Source organism: Rhineura floridana, chromosome 7 (genome assembly GCF_030035675.1).
Source record: "Rhineura floridana isolate rRhiFlo1 chromosome 7, rRhiFlo1.hap2, whole genome shotgun sequence".
Taxonomy (NCBI): Eukaryota; Metazoa; Chordata; class Lepidosauria; order Squamata; family Rhineuridae; genus Rhineura; species Rhineura floridana.
Genome location: NC_084486.1, coordinates 59,670,778 through 59,686,729, shown reverse-complemented (window position 1 = coordinate 59,686,729; position 15,952 = coordinate 59,670,778). Strand labels below are relative to the sequence as shown.

Sequence of the window (15,952 nt, the reverse complement as noted above, 5' to 3'; positions counted from 1 at the left end):
CGGTTCAGCATCAAGGTAGATCCGAGGGTTGGAGAGGTGGGGTCGCTGTGGTCTATAAGAGTTCCATCTCACTCATCAAGCACCATGTCCATGTAGTTACCGGTCTGGAGTGTTTGCACCTTGTGTTGGGTCAGAGGGACAGACTGGGAATCTTGTTGGTGTACCACCCACCTTGCTGCCCAACGGCCTCCCTAACTGAGCTGACGGAAGTGGTCTCGGAGGTATTGCTGAGATCCCCTAGACTATTGGTACTGGGGGATGTCAACATCCATGCCGAGGCTACTTTATCTGGGGTGGCTCAGGACTTCATGGACTCCATGATAACCATGGGGCTGTCCCAATATGTTAGTGGCCCAACACATATATCAGGGCATACTGTAGATCTTATCTTTGCTACCGGACATGGGGATGGTGATCTGGATGTGGGGAGTTTTACATCTCTCCCTTTGTCATGGACAGATCACCGCTTGCTGAAGTTTAGACTCTCAGTGGCTTTTCCCCTCTGCAAGGGTGGGGGACCTATTAAATTGGTCCGCCCCCGGAGACTAATGGATCCTGAAGGTTTTCAAAGGGCTCTGGGGGTTTTTCCGGCTGATAAGTCTGGCGCTCCTGTCGAAGCCCTGGTCGAACTGTGGAACGCGGAGATGGCCAGGGCGGTTGACATGATTGCTCCTGCACGCCCTCTCCTGTGTAGAGCTCATACAGCTCCATGGTATACCCCGGAACTGAGAGCAATGAAACAAGATAGGAGACGGCTCGAGCGGAAGTGGAGGCGAACTCCTGATGGATGGAAATATGAGCTGGTAAGTGTTTCCACCAAACTGTATTTAGAGGCGGTGAGGGCGGCAAAAAAACAACATTTTGCTGCCACTATTAAGTCATCTCTTTGCCGCCCAGCGGAGCTTTTTAGAGTTGTCCGAGGGCTACTTCATTCTGGCCCTCAGGACATGATAGAGTCATCGGTGGCCCGCTGTGAGGAGTTTGCTGGACACTTTCAAAATAAGATCTTATGCATCCGTCGGGACTTAGACTCCCAGTTTATAGCAGTTGATCCTAATGAGGTGTCCGGAGCACAGTCTTGTCATGTTTTATTGGATGAGTTTCAGTTCGTTCAGCTCGAGGACGTGGACAATGTGCTTGGACAGGTACATGCAACCACTTCAATACTGGATCCTTGCCCCTCTTGGCTAATAAAAACTAGCAGGGATGGAACAGCTAGTTGGGCCAGGGAGGTGATAAACGCCTCTTTATGAGAGGGAGTGGGCCCTGGCCGTCTGAAAGAGGTGGCAGTGAGACCACTTCTGAAAAAACCTTCCTTGGACCCAGATAATTTCAACAGCTACAGACCAGTAGCGTGTGTTCCATTCCTGGGCAAGATCTTTGAGCGAGTGGTTGCTGGCCAGCTCCAGGCACTGTTGGATGAAACCGATTATCTAGACCCATTTCAATCGGGTTTCAGGCCTGGTTTCAGCACCGAGACAGCCTTGGTCGCCCTGTATGATGACCTATGTCGGGAGAGGGACAGAGGGAGTGTAACTCTGTTGATTCTCCTTGATCTCTCAGCGGCTTTTGATACCATCGACCATGGTATCCTTCTGGAGAGGCTCGCGGAGTTGGGAGTTGGTGGTACTGCTTGGCAGTGGTTCCGCTCCTACTTGGCGGGTCGTCTCCAGAAGGTAGTGCTTGGGGAACATTGCTTGACACCGTGGGCTCTCCAATGTGGAGTCCCGCAGGGGTCGATTCTGTCTCCCATGCTTTTCAACATCTACATGAAGCCGTTGGGTGCAGTCGTCAGGAGTTTTGGAGTGCGTTGTCATCAGTATGCTGATGACATGCAACTCTACTTCTCCTTTTCATCCTCTTCAGGTGAGGCTGTCAATGTGCTGAACCGTTGCCTGGCCTCGATAATGGACTGGATGAGAACTAACAAACTGAGGCTCAATCCAGACAAGACTGAGATGCTGTTGGTACGTGGTTTCTCTGATCAGACGGTGGATATATACCTTGTCCTGGACGGGGTTACACTCCCTCTAAAGGAGCGAGTTCGTAGTCTGGGAGTTCTTTTAGATCCTTCCCTGTCACTGGAGGCTCAAGTAGCCTCAGTGGCACAGAATGCGTTCTACCATCTTCGGTTGGTAGCCCAGCTACGTCCCTATCTGAGCAGGGAGGACCTCACATCAGTGGTACATGCTCTGGTAACCTTGCGTTTGGATTACTGCAATGCGCTCTACGTAGGGCTGCCTCTGAAGACAGTTCGGAAGCTACAGCTTGTGCAAAACGCGGCTGCCAGATTGATAACGTGGACCAAGCGGTCCGAACACATAACACCTCTTCTGGCCCGCTTGCACTGGCTTCCAATTTGCTTCCGAGCCAGATTCAAAGTGCTGGTTTTGACCTATAAAGCTTTATACGGCGCGGGACCACAATACTTATTGGAACACCTCTCCCAATATGAACCTGCCCGTACACTGCACTCTACATCGAAGGCCCTCCTCCGAGCTCCGACCCACAGAGAAGCTTGGAGGGTGGTAACAAGAACTAGGGCCTTCTCAGTGGTGGCCCCCGAACTGTGGAACAGTCTCCCCGATGAGGTGCGCTTGGCGCCGATGCTGCTGTCTTTTCGGCGCCAGGTTAAAACCTTCCTCTTTTCCAGAGCTTTTAATCTAACTTAATTCAGTTTTAAAGTGTGTTGTAATTGTTTTTAGATCTTTTATTCTCTGTACTTTTGCTGTATGGTATTATTGGATTTTATTGTATATATTTGTATTGCTTGTTGTTCACCGCCCAGAGAGCTATGCTAGTGGGGCGGTATAAAAATTTAATAAATAAATAAATAAATAAATAAAAGAGCAAAACAAAAGAATCATTTTATTACATCCATTATATTAAAGATTTAGAGGCTTTATGTATTTTTTTATCAATATATTAAAAAGGATTGTCACTCCAGGGTACTCTGGATTTTAATGCTGCCATATCTTTTCTCTCTGCAGTGAAATAACTTTATACTGCTTTTTTTAAAAAAAGAATTCAGCTGGTCACTAATGGGCTTTGAACTATCTTAAATTATAAAGTTGAAGCTTGATTGTGGTCATCTCATCTAGTATGCAAATCAGTGCATGTACCAGTATCTTCTCATAAGACATATTACAGGCAGATAATGCGGTGTTTTGCTGCTAGAAACTAATGGAATAAATGTATATGTCAATGTTTCTACTTATATGATCTATATATTAAATTGCATGGTATTATGTATATGTTATCAAACTTTTCTAGATTTTGATTTTTTTCTCAGAGTTAAGTGCATAAGATGTTGGAGTTGGATCAGGGAGACCTTGCTTTATTTATTTATTTAATTAATATCCCACCCTTCCTTGCAAGAGAACCCAGGGCAGTAAACAACAGCAGGAGCAAAACAATATAACATTTCAAAAACATTCAATCACATTTTAAATCAGATATCCTCACAGATACATAATTTCAAGGTTGCCTGCAAAAGTATATTTCATTCATGCCTGGATGAACAGGAATGTTTTAAAATTCTACCTGAAAGTTAATACATGCGCACCTCACCAGAAAAAGTATTCCATAAATGGGCAATCCTTACCAAAAAGGCCCTGTCACAGGTAGTGCCAACTGGACAGTACCCAGTGGTGGTACTACCAACAGGGCCAGCTTTGCTGATGATAAGGCCTGAGATGATTGAAACGGGGAGAGACGACAACGTGCTACTATGTATTTGGGTCCCAAGCCTATTAGGGCTTTGTATGCTAGCACTAGCACCTTGAATTGGGCCCGGTAGCTCACTGGTAGTCAGTGCATTGTTTTCAGGACCAGTAACACCATGTCCTATTGGGCTGCCCCACTCACAAACCTAGCACATTTGGTAGACAGTCTTCAAGGGTACCTCCATATAGTGCATTGCAGTAGTCCAGGTGGGAGGTACTGAAGCACCAACTACTGAGGCCAGGTAATCCCAGTCTAAGAACAGACATAGCTAGCAAACTGGTTTAAGATGGGCATAAGTATTCTTAGCTAAAAAACCTACATGGGACTCTAATAACAGGTTGGAATCTAGAAGTATCCCAGACTATGGACCTGTTCCTTCAGGTGGCGTTCAACTCTTCCCAGAGCAGGTTATACACCTGATTCCTGGTTCAAATCCATAGTCAATAACAACACTGTGACACATAGTTCCGCAGTTCTGGGGATCCTAGACTATGTTCTCCGTAGAAGAACAGGCTAGCTATCCTTGCTACCCTTTTTCCCCTTTCCAGCAATTTAGCTGGGAGTATAAGACTATGGCCGCATCTGCACTATAGAGTTAAAGGATCATCATACCACTTTAAGTGGCATGATACTGCTTTAAATGTATAGTGCAGATGGGGCCTATATTAAGCAGGAGAACCAGATATGCAAGAGATTCTTATAATACAGGGCAGGCATGAAAAGGAGGGATGAGCATCCTCTTGGGTGGACGCACAACACAGGTCCCAATTCCATGATCCCTTGGGGTGGACCCTTTAAATTTTAGTTACCTCTACTTTTGTGTCCACTTACTATTTTCCTCACAATTTTTCTTTCAAGGCAATCCTTACTACTTGTTTTTAAGCAAACAAGTCCAGAATGTTTTTTTTTACCAGTGAGATTTTTTCCCCTTCTTTGAGCAAGTTTTCCTCCTCAGTTTTTAAGGTCTGGCATAGAGGGCAGAGGGTGAAAAATGCTATTTGAGAAATTCTTCTTATATATGACAAACCAAATTCTCCTTACATAAAACTAAGCAATCCACTGCATAGTATTTTGGAATCTGGCCAGAAAGTAGGAGGGAAGAAGAGCTTAAGTTTATATTTAAAATATTAAAATACATATAAAGTTTACCAAAGTAATCAGGTATTTTGATGACTACTAAAAGGAAAAAAATGATTTAAAACATTTGAAATCTTAATTTTTCATGCCATGATAGTCTTTAATTAGACTTCATCTATTGTGCCATGCTACATTAACATTCCAAGAATATCATCTTGAGAAAAAAATTAATTACATTTAATCATTTCTACATTTTACTTTCTCGGTTATGCTGTACTTGACATTAGAGAATGCAGTTGGGTAGTCAGAAGGGCAATAGATTTATTGCTGTAAGGCTGCTTTTTCTGCTTCACTTAAGACCAGTTTAAAAGGGTCTCATTTATATGGGTTTTCTAAGCACATGCTACCTCTACCCTACTGTTATGTTCCTGAGTTTATACATAGCCTTTTAAGCACATCACTAGAGCCTCTTACTTAGCTGCCTTGGTTAAAAACAAAATACATTTTAATGGGACACATTCAGGAAAGTGCTTCTTGCCTGTAAGTACTAGTGCTATATGGACATTCCTTTGACTCTGCCACGTCACCTTCAGAGTCTGATTCTCCTCTTTTATACACTTGGAGATATGCCGCATGAATATACTTTCTTTAATTGTGTGTGTGGTGTGGGGGGCAAAGAACAAGAGAGAAGCAGTAGACTCTGGAGAACAGTACAATGCTTTTCTATTAAGATAACATGTTGTTTGGCTAACTACATAAATTAGCAGTAATGGACAAAAAGGGTTTAATTTATAACAAATTTGAAATAGTGTCTCCAAAAGAAAGAATCTTTAACATTGCAATCCTATATATGCCTACTTGGAAATAAGAGCAATTGAGTTCAGTGAGACTTAGTCTCAGGTAAATACATACAGGACTGTAGCCTGGGGCCTACTTCCAAGTACACATGCATAGGATTGTGCTGTAAAACTGATACGACTTTTGAATGTACTATAATCTATTGCATATAATCTATTTGCATAAAACAGCATGAAAATGAATTAGGAATATCAATGGATTAAAATATTTTACTATCATATTGGGAAAACTGTCAGGATATATAGAAAGAGGCATATTATAAGGTCCTTGCTAAACTATACACTCCATAGCTGTTGGGAAAAAAATAACTAAAATGGGGAATGATGCATGTCTGAAAGGCTTCTGTGAAAAAGGACAGATCTACTTTTTCTAAAAAATGGGGATGCATATGCATTTGAAAGAAATCCTAGCAGAGGTGACAGGTATAATTGGTCGAAGACAGAATACTGTCAAATTCTCCAGTAATAGTGGGTTTAGGCAACATTCAAGAAATAGGAAGTAGGATCAGGATTGAATACAATACTTAACTAGCTGCATCCCAAACATGCATAGACCAGTGGTTCCTAAATTGTGTGCACCATTTGAAAATTGATGAAGGTTTTGACAGACCACTTAATAATTTTTCTGCCTGTTGTAGCCATTGTAATTTACTGTGCTAGATGCTGTATGATTTTTAAATTGCATTTTTACAGACACTCAATGGACCACCTGAATGAAGCTCACAGACCACTGGTGGTCCATGGACCACAGTTTGGGAACCCCTGGGTGTTAAGAACTCTCTCTAATTAGACTGTTGTAGCAGTAATAGAGAAAAATATGCAAGATTGAACAAACATGCAAAAGCTAGAATAGACTGATTTATTTCAGTGTAAAATGTCAAATGTTCAAAGTGTTTTTGGAAGGGTTATGATGTTAGATTTTTAAGGGATATTACAGTTGAGGAAACAACTTTTAGTCTCTTATAAGAGAGATGACTCAGGATATGGTATTATAAAACATACTGATTATTGGATGTGTTCTGTTAGTTGACTGTTTCAACTTAAAATGTATATTTCAGTTTTACTTAAAAAATGGCTAAGGAAGAAGAGTTCTAGCCTAATTGCTCTGATATGCTACTGTTCAGATTCCACCACCACCACCTTTAAGGAGACTCAGTCAACCATGCCATTTCCCCAGCCTGCAGACTAGAGTGGTACATTCCCAGAACAATTCTACTAACTTATCTGTTGTTTGTGTAAACTAGACCTTAGAACAGCCTTTCCCAACCAGTGTGCCTCCAGATGCTGTTGGACCACAGCTCCCATCAGCCTCAGCCAGCATTGCCAATGGTCAGGAAAGATGGGGATTGTGGTCCAACAACATCTGGAGGCACACTGGTTGAAAAAAGCTGCCTTAGAATATTCAGGTCAAATAGAAATGTAGCAATTGTAAAGGTGAAAATTAGAAAAATTATTGGCAGCTTTTGATACTGGAAAGTTGACAATGGAAGCAGCTGTTGCGGCCTCATCTTTCTACTTGAAATTGCTCAAATATTTTTTCTTAAACTCAGTAGTCCTGGTTGGTCACGTTTAAATGTTCTGTAGTTTTAAGATTTTTAAAAAAACAATGGCCCCTATCAGATGCAGACTACTTGAAAATGCCTCATGTGGTAGATTTACGCAAATGGAGAATCAGTAGTCTTCATGCTTCAATTCTGTCAAAAACCAGCTATTGGCTCCTCTTTCCACATTCCCAGATTTCAATGCAGTTGTGGGAGTGTGGGAATGCTTGGCTCGTACTGTGGCCAGAAGCTATAGACTACTGACTGTATGTGACTAGAGTCATTATATACCATGTTTTTCAAAAGCCACCATGGGTCCTATTTCTTTTGCCAACCACAGAAAGCCAAGCTACGTATTACAACACAACCATGTCTAACATTAACTAGCCATTTTCTGCTTCTGGAAAAGAGGAGACTCCGTGAAAAAGCACACGGCTTCCTGAATTTTGGGACATTATTTACAGGAGGGGTGGGTAACTTGTGGTGCTCAAGATGTTGTTAGTCTCCAACTCTTATTAACCATAGACAGCATGGCCAATAGTTAGGGATAATGGGAGTTGTAATCCAGCAACATCTGGAGGACCACAGGTTCCCTATTCCTACTTTACAGTGTGAAGATGCAAAATCAACTGTAGGATTTAGTGTTCAGGCTTCTTATGATGCAACAATATTAGTTTACTTTAATATAAAAAATAAGATATAACACCCTAGATAGCCTTTTAACAAAAACACTACTGATGATTAAGGCAGTAAGGCATAATTGATATGCTGATTTCTCACCTAAACATCATGTACAATTGAAAAATTAGGAACAAAATCACCTGAAGCCATTCAGCCCTTAAAAACTTCTGAAGTTAGAGCACCTAATTTCTTTAATGGCATAAATTACACAGGAGAATGAATGAGATGGCACTAGGCTTCCTGCATCTAAGTGAATAATGCACCAATTTATGCTTGATGGTTTGTGTAAACAGACACCATAAGATTTGAAAAATGAAATGTAGTCAGAAATGGGCTCCAATGATTCTTGACCGCATCCATCCCTAAGCTACTCTGTTGGTGCAACCAATTTCCCCTCACTGACCTAGTCCTCTCTGTGATTGCTCCAAAGTACTGTTGCACATGTTTAACTCATTTGATCTTTTTCTCTTATGTAGTCAGGGTGCTAAAGATATAAAAATTCTGCATAATTTTGAATTTAGCATTTTAAATTTTAAACTGTCACTTTGTTTTAGTAAATGTATCCTGATTCTATTAGTTATGAATCTACCCTGCTCTATTTCTCTAGTTTCTGGAGTTGACTTCACATAGCATTTTTAATGGATACATAGTAATTGATAGCTGTGTAGCCACTAAAACTGTAACATTTGAAGTAGAGACATGTGTTTTACCATATATTCATCATGAAAATACATTGTAGAGGTCTGTGATTGGCTGTCTTTCCATAAAGTGAACATTTACCATGGTATCCTTCTGGGGAGGCTCGCGGAGTTGGGAGTTGGGGGCACTGCTTGGCAGTGGCTCCGCTCCTACTTAGCGGATCGTCGCCAGAAGGTAGTGCTTGGGGAACATTGCTCGACACCCTGGACTCTCCATTGTGGAGTCCCTCAGGGGTCGGTTTTGTCCCCTATGCTCTTTAACATCTACATGCAGCCTCTGGGTGCGGTCATCAGGAGTTTTGGAGTGCGTTGTCATCAGTACGCTGATGACACGCAGCTCTACTTCTCCTTTTCACCTTCTTCAGGTGAGGCTGTTGATGTGCTGAACCGTTCCCTGACCGCGATAATGGACTGGATGAGAGCTAATAAACTGAAACTCAATCCAGACAAGACTGAGACATTGTTGGTGAGCTCTTTCCCTGCCCAGATGGTGGATGTTTCTCCTGTTCTCGATGGGGTTACACTCCCCTTGAAGGAACAGGTTCGTAGTTTGGGGGTCCTTTTTGACCCTTCCTTGTCGCTTGAGGCTCAAGTGGCCTCGGTGGCACGGAATGCGTTCTACCATCTTCGCTTAGTAGCCCAACTACGCCCCTATCTGGACAGTGATGATCTCGCCTCAGTTGTTCACGCTCTGGTAACTTCTAGACTGGATTACTGTAATGCGCTCTACGTTGGGCTGCCCTTGAAGACTGTTTGGAAACTTCAGCTAGTGCAAAATGCGGCAGCCAGGTTGTTGACGAGGACCAATCGGTCCGCGCATATAACACCTGTCCTGACCCGCTTGCACTGGCTACCTATTTGTTTCCGACCCAGATTCAAGGTGCTGGTTTTGACCTATAAAGCCTTATACGGTGTGGGACCGCAATACCTCGTGGAACGCCTCTCCCACTATGAACCTACCCGTTCACTTCGTTCAGTATCTAAGGCCCTCCTCCGGGTACCAACTCACCAGGATGCCCGGAGGATTGTTACTAGATCTAGGGCCTTTTCTGTGGTGGCCCCCGAACTGTGGAACAGCTTACCGGAGGAGATACGCCTGGCGCCTATGGTTCTTTCTTTTAGGCGCCAGGTTAAGACCTGGCTATACTCCCAGGCATTTTAATGTTTTTATGTTTAATGTTTTAGTTTAATTTTGTTGCTTTTTGTTACTGATTTTATTCTAATATTGTATTTTAATCTTGTTTTGTACACCGCCCAGAGAGCTATTAGCTACGGGCGGTTTAGAAATGAAAATAAATAAATAAATAAATAAATTTAGGAAAATAAGTGTATCTACTTCAGATATTACACTTTTAATAGGTACATACTGTAGGTTTATAAGATAATGTGTAAATCATCCCTGATATTTGTGTTGCTCACATGGTTTCACATTTATCAGCATAGCCCTAAAGCTCAGCGTTCTCAGATTTAGCAGATTTCAGCTTGTGCATGGTGTGAACACAGAATGTACACAAGTGTACCCATCTCATTTCTCTTTTTATATCTGAAATATTTTATAAATTGGATTTTATAGTGCAATAAACATTAATTTCCTGGTCTTCTGTGCATTCATGCTAAAATAGCAATTTAAAATATTGACTTGCTTTTGATCTTCCACTACAGAATAAAATAGTTTTACGCAATTTAAAGGATTATGAGAATTATTAACCTACCTATAGATTATGCATGCACTGTTCCTGCACGTGTCACAGTTAGATGTGTCTTGACCAGTCCGATATGAAAGCCTATGAAGAAGGTAAGAACATGACAGAATTAAACATGTTTGCTTCTTTCTTGGTTTTCTTTTGTTATCTAGGGTAACTAAATGTCTCATTTCTTTTTCTCATTCTTTGTTGCCCATACTTTTACACCTGTGCTTTGGAACATAAGGATACTTATGAACTTGTATATCCAAGGGCAGACAACTTAAATATTGATGGCCATGGCTGAAACTTGTAAAATCAACAGGATGTTCACATAAAATTTGCATAGTAAATTATCATACTTGGCAAAAACATATCAGATGAAAAGTTCTGTAATGAGTGATGTACATTGTCCATCCCACCAAGTGAATATTCTAGTCATCTCTGATAGCCAACAGGAATAAATAGCATTACCGTCACTAAACATTCAAAGTCATTATTCAGCAGCAGTCCTTTGTTATGAAGGCAAATAACTTGCTTTCTGGCTATTCGATAGCCGTTGTGCTTCTAACATTCTTTCTGGAATTATGACATTTAGCACCTGAACATTCAAAGGGACTGCCTTGTAGAAGCTGTACTTGGCCTAGGGGGCCATATATTGTCCACTTTAATTTAATAGTAACTAATTGTTGTATAGCTGTAATACAAGTGAAGATGCGAGAAAGTTTAAGGTTGTAGGCCAGCGTGCAGTTAGGTGTGTGTACTGCAAAGGAAGTTGTTAAACTGTGGGTTTTATCCAGTATAGCACTATGTGAACGTTCTGGCAGTGCAAGGATTTTTGCTTGCGCAGTGGAACATTCTCCTCCTTCCGCGTGCATCCTAAATCTGTTCTAGAATGCAGGGGGAAGAGGGGGGAAGTCCCAATGCGCAAGCAGAAATCCTTGTACTGATGGGATGTGTTAGTTGAATACCATTCAATGTCTAAATTGGGTGCAAGATTGTATTCCAAATTCTGCCAGCGTTGTCTTCAGATTGTAAGAAAGTAGAAGGTTAAGCAAACCACTTGAAAATGTATTAGAGTTGAGGAGTAGAGTGCCGGTATTTGGATGCATATAGTATTAAATGTGGGTGTGCAAATGTGATCCGGTTTGAATTCTGTTATTTACCCTGCCCCACCTGTATTTTGTATAGAACTCTGAAAAAACCATTAAGTGCTGATTGTAATGGATGCTAGTGATATGAAATGAAATTGCTATTGCTAGCATGTTCATACAACTTGGGAACCTCAGGGCTATTCTGATTACAGTCTTTACGTACTTAATTGAGTGTAGATCCCATTGAACTCCTTTGGGAGTATTTCAGATAATATCAAAAAGGAAAAAGGGGGCAGAGGATTGCTCTGCATGTCACATTTATAGTCTAACATAATGAAAAGAAGGAAATGTAATATTCTTGGTTGCCAAGATCTTTTGATGCATATTCAGTCTTATCATTTTTAATAATTGTTTGTATTTCTGGTGTGTACTTCATATCCCGTCCAGGAGCCAAAACCCTGTAGAAAGTGGTTCCGTGAACCAAAGGGATCTATAGACATGTTTTTTTTCAAACACCCCTGCAACATTATCATTTATCTGTTATTTTATATGACATCATCAGCGTCCATGGCACTTCACAGAATTCAAGAGGATAGGTCTCTGCCCCAAGGAGCTTGCAGCCTAAAATTTAGACTTGGAGGTGGGCAGAATAAAAGAAGAGGAGGTGGGGTAAATATTAAGTTGTTTCATTTACATTCTGCTAGACCATCTGCTTTTGTATGTGAACAGAATAAGTGATATTAGTTTGGGATATGGAATAAGGGTCAGCTTTTTGTCAAACACTCCACTGAATTAGTGTAAGCTCCTTGTATCAACTGAAGCAGCTCTTTGGATCTCAGCCCCAATATCCGCAGCAACTTATCAATTATTGCCTCACAAATTTTCCCAAATGTTCTCAATGGGCTAATGTTTTGAAAGAGTGCACGTGGGGAAACAAATGAGGAAGGGAGCTATTGCCCTTATGTCCTGCAAGTGGGTTTCTTCTTTGGTTAGCTACAGGAGGAAACCAGATGGGCCTCATAGCACATTTGCTTCCTTAGAACCTTGACTGTATTCACTGTTACCACTTAGGGGACAGGACAGCATTTTTTAGGGCCCAATTAGATCCAACGGGGGATTTGCCCCAAAGCAAATACTGGCATTAGAAGAGGAAATTTCCTCAGGACTGCAGCAGGGAAGGAAGGGATTGAATTTAATCTCTGGCTGCTTTCACACATGGGGCTAATAGTGCTAGTTTAACGGATTAAAAAGGTAGCGCTTCTGTCCCGATTTCTAAAATCCCTTTCACACTGCAGTACCTCTTGCGATAAGGAACAGTACTTTTTCAGCCGATATAGTGGCATTTCGCACAACTGTCTTTCACACAGCTTGTTTTTGTCCCTCACCCATGCACACTGTTCCCCTCTGTGTAGGAGGTCTAAGATCTTTTCCTGTTGCCATGCAAGCCCTCTCCCTTTAGGATCTGACTTTTAAAATTGTTTTAGTTGTATGAAGATGGGGGTGTGTGGGAAATGTTGCTGCTATCTGCGCCGATGCCAGAATACCAGCACAACGTTCATCAGGCAAAACAAAAACAAAAACCTGCGTGACTAGAGGGTGGGAAAGCACTGCATGCTGGGATGCCTTTTACATGAGCAGCAGCAGCTAGCGAAAAACCCATGCGGTCTTCCAGGTTCCCAGCCTTGCTAATCGATTATTAAGGCATCATTTATTGCGGAAATTAGCGCTATACTTGCACTACATTCCACCAGATTTCCAGAGCTACCCGGTATGTCGTGTGAAAGCTCAAATATAATGCGCAAATTACCAGGTAATAAATCATCAGAATAACGGACTAAAGTGCAGTGTGGAAGCACCCTCTTTGTACTGGGACCCTGGCAATTAGCAGCCCTCCCCAGCTGATGCAATTTACATTAAAAAAAACCTTCACATTAAATGCAGAAATCATGTAATGAACTACAACTCCCACGAGCCCAATCCCTGGGGCTGATGGGAGTTGTAGTTTAAAAAATTAACTTTTCCAAGATCTGGATTCACGTGGTAGTGATGAAATGCTTTGTGCTACCATTTTACTACAGTAAATCTGTTATTACTAGTTAATATACATTTGCCATTTATGAAGGAGTCGACGTCGGAGTTGGACAGTAGAAAAATAGAGGACTCGGAGTCGAAGGTCTGGCGTACCGACTCCATAGCCCTGCTCTGTGAACATGGGTGATTTTTAATGAATTTCAACAGATTATGAGAGCTCTCAGGGAAAAAAGTCCAAAAGGGCTCTGGGGTTTTTTTCTCTCTCTTTAGACTTTGAACTGTCTATTCTCTCTGATTGTTTTGTGTATCACCATGGAAATTGTGAGACTTGTTAAGCAAGCATTTCTGAGTTCAGGACTATACGTTTTGTAAGGTTTTGTTTTGAAATGAGCTTATGGGAAGCATCAGAATGGTATGGGGAGGTATTTTCAATTTAACATTACGGAATGTGAAAAATCCACACTGGCTATAGTATACAGCCACTCTTGTGGCTATATAATGATAGCCCATAAAGTAAAATCTCTATTCCATGTTTGTTCAGCAGTTAGTTATTGTAAATACAGACTGTATTTTTCTGTCAATTACAATATAAAACAAATTTGAGGTAGTTATAAGTTTTTTTCTTTTTTCCAGTATTCAGGTGGATATGAGGAAAATACCTGCCTAATGTTTGCACATTTCAGATGTAACTATTGTGTTTTGGGCTACTAGCACCTCTACCCAAAGTCCGTTCATGCTGTCACTGTTAGAGAATGTGTTCCTATAGAGTTAGCCATATTTATGTATCGTATTATTTAACCTCAAAGAATAGATTATAAACCTCATAATTGATTGTGACTAAAATAATATATTTTAATAGTCCATGAAAGCACAACTGCAGTTTCTCAAAATAAAGGCACTTTTCTTGTTTACCTTTAAGTTGTTATATTGGTAAATCTATATGGGCCACTGCCGTGCATCACAATGCATTCAATATAGTGAAGTTCAAAGTAGGTCAGTCTCTGGCTAACAATTTCTGGAGTGAGTATCAAGTATGTAACTTTCTTTTGAACTTTACCAGTTAACTAGCCAGTAACTGAGCAGTGCCATTACACCCTTTCATAATTAGTCTAAGCCAAATAGAAACTGTTGCCTTGTACATTCCATTGAACCACTGCCCTGTGCCAAATTCATTTAAGCATGAATTACTTTGTTTTCAAGGGTCAGGCAAGTTGATGAGTTTAATGGCATAACTGTTATGCAAATTATTTTGACTGGCTTATACCCTCACCAAGTACCTATCAGTTAGAATCCCTAGCTGAATTAGCTCTCAACTGTTCAGTGATTATTCTACTTCATGGACTGTGGCTAATAGCCCTTAGCCAGACTGAGTGCAGGGATTAATAATATTCTAGTTATTACGTAAAGGAAAGCTCCCTTATCCAATCGGATTCTGGTGCATTTCACAACTGAGTACATTTAGGGGTCAGCGACTCTAATATCTTTGGGCTGTGGTTTGCTTAGTTCCATTTCAGTATGCTAACAGTGAACATAGCAATATTAAGTACAATTACAACTGCTGCCTCTTTTATCTGGTTTGTAGTGGGCATGTAAACCACAGCATTTTGATTAAAAATTACACAGAAAAATTACTGGCTTGAAGGGATTGTCACCATTCTGAATACTGCTCCAATAGAAAATGGTGTCTGTTTTGGAACATGAGACGGAATCACTCTTACTGAGAGCCCCATATGTTCTGCTCTGCTAATGCGGAGCTCCCGAGTGTGTCTGTTTTTCCATTCTGTTCAGTGGAGCAGTGACTTCTGTCTCTGCATTCCTTTCCATATAGAGAACCTCTGCCGCTAAAGTGTTTGCTGTGGTCTGCATGCCTGTGTCCATATATACACTCTCATTCTTGTAGGCATTGGAATTACTGTGCCTAAAAGGGTTCACTGGATTAGTTTGAATGGATGCTACAGTTAGATTGCATGTACTTTTAAAAGATTGATTTTTGAATTATAGGGTATGTTTAGAGTAGGCATAGTGAATTTGACTACAAAAGCATTCATTAATTGGAGCTTGAATCTTATATAGGAAAAAACAAAGCTAAAAGCCAACTTGTCAGATCAGAATGTGCTTATTTTTGTGTGTTGCATGTACATTATCCTCCAATATTATAATTCAGGGATGGGGAAACTTTTTTCAAGCTGAGGGCCATTTCCTTCTGGGCAAATGTCGGGGGCCACATGCTGGTGGCAGTCAGTCAGAAGCAAAAGTGGGCAAAGCAACAAATGTGAATTTTACTTTGGTACAGGAGGCTAGTTTCTACCCACACTTGCACATCCCATCTATCCTCTACAGGCAAGCAAGAAACATGATTAGAGTTCAAGGACACATTCCAGCTGGGCAAAAACCCTCAACGAAGGTGCACTGCAGGGGTGGTAGAGTGTGGCCTGGAGAGATGGGGTATGGCTGAGGAGGGAGAATGGCCTAGGGAGAGTCATGAAGGGGCTGGGTGGCGGCATGTAGCTCCTAGGCCTGAAGTTTCCCATCCCTGCTGTAAACAGAATGAAGAACATACATTTC

At 41.3% G+C, this 15,952-nt stretch overlaps 2 protein-coding genes across 8 annotated transcripts in view; one reads left to right on the top strand and one right to left on the bottom strand.

The window, feature by feature from the left end:
* Positions 1 to 15,952, top strand: part of DOCK1 (dedicator of cytokinesis 1) — a 702,192-nt gene that overhangs the window by 273,506 nt on the left and 412,734 nt on the right. The gene's annotated exons all lie outside the window — the stretch shown is intronic.
* INSYN2A (inhibitory synaptic factor 2A) overlaps positions 1 to 15,952 on the bottom strand; it is a 93,854-nt gene that overhangs the window by 16,199 nt on the left and 61,703 nt on the right. For all 6 annotated transcript variants that reach the window (XM_061635680.1, XM_061635679.1, XM_061635681.1 and 3 more), the window contains one exon: positions 10,293 to 10,364. In XM_061635680.1, the coding sequence (XP_061491664.1) occupies positions 10,293 to 10,364 (72 nt within the window). The remainder of the gene's footprint in view (positions 1 to 10,292; positions 10,365 to 15,952) is intronic.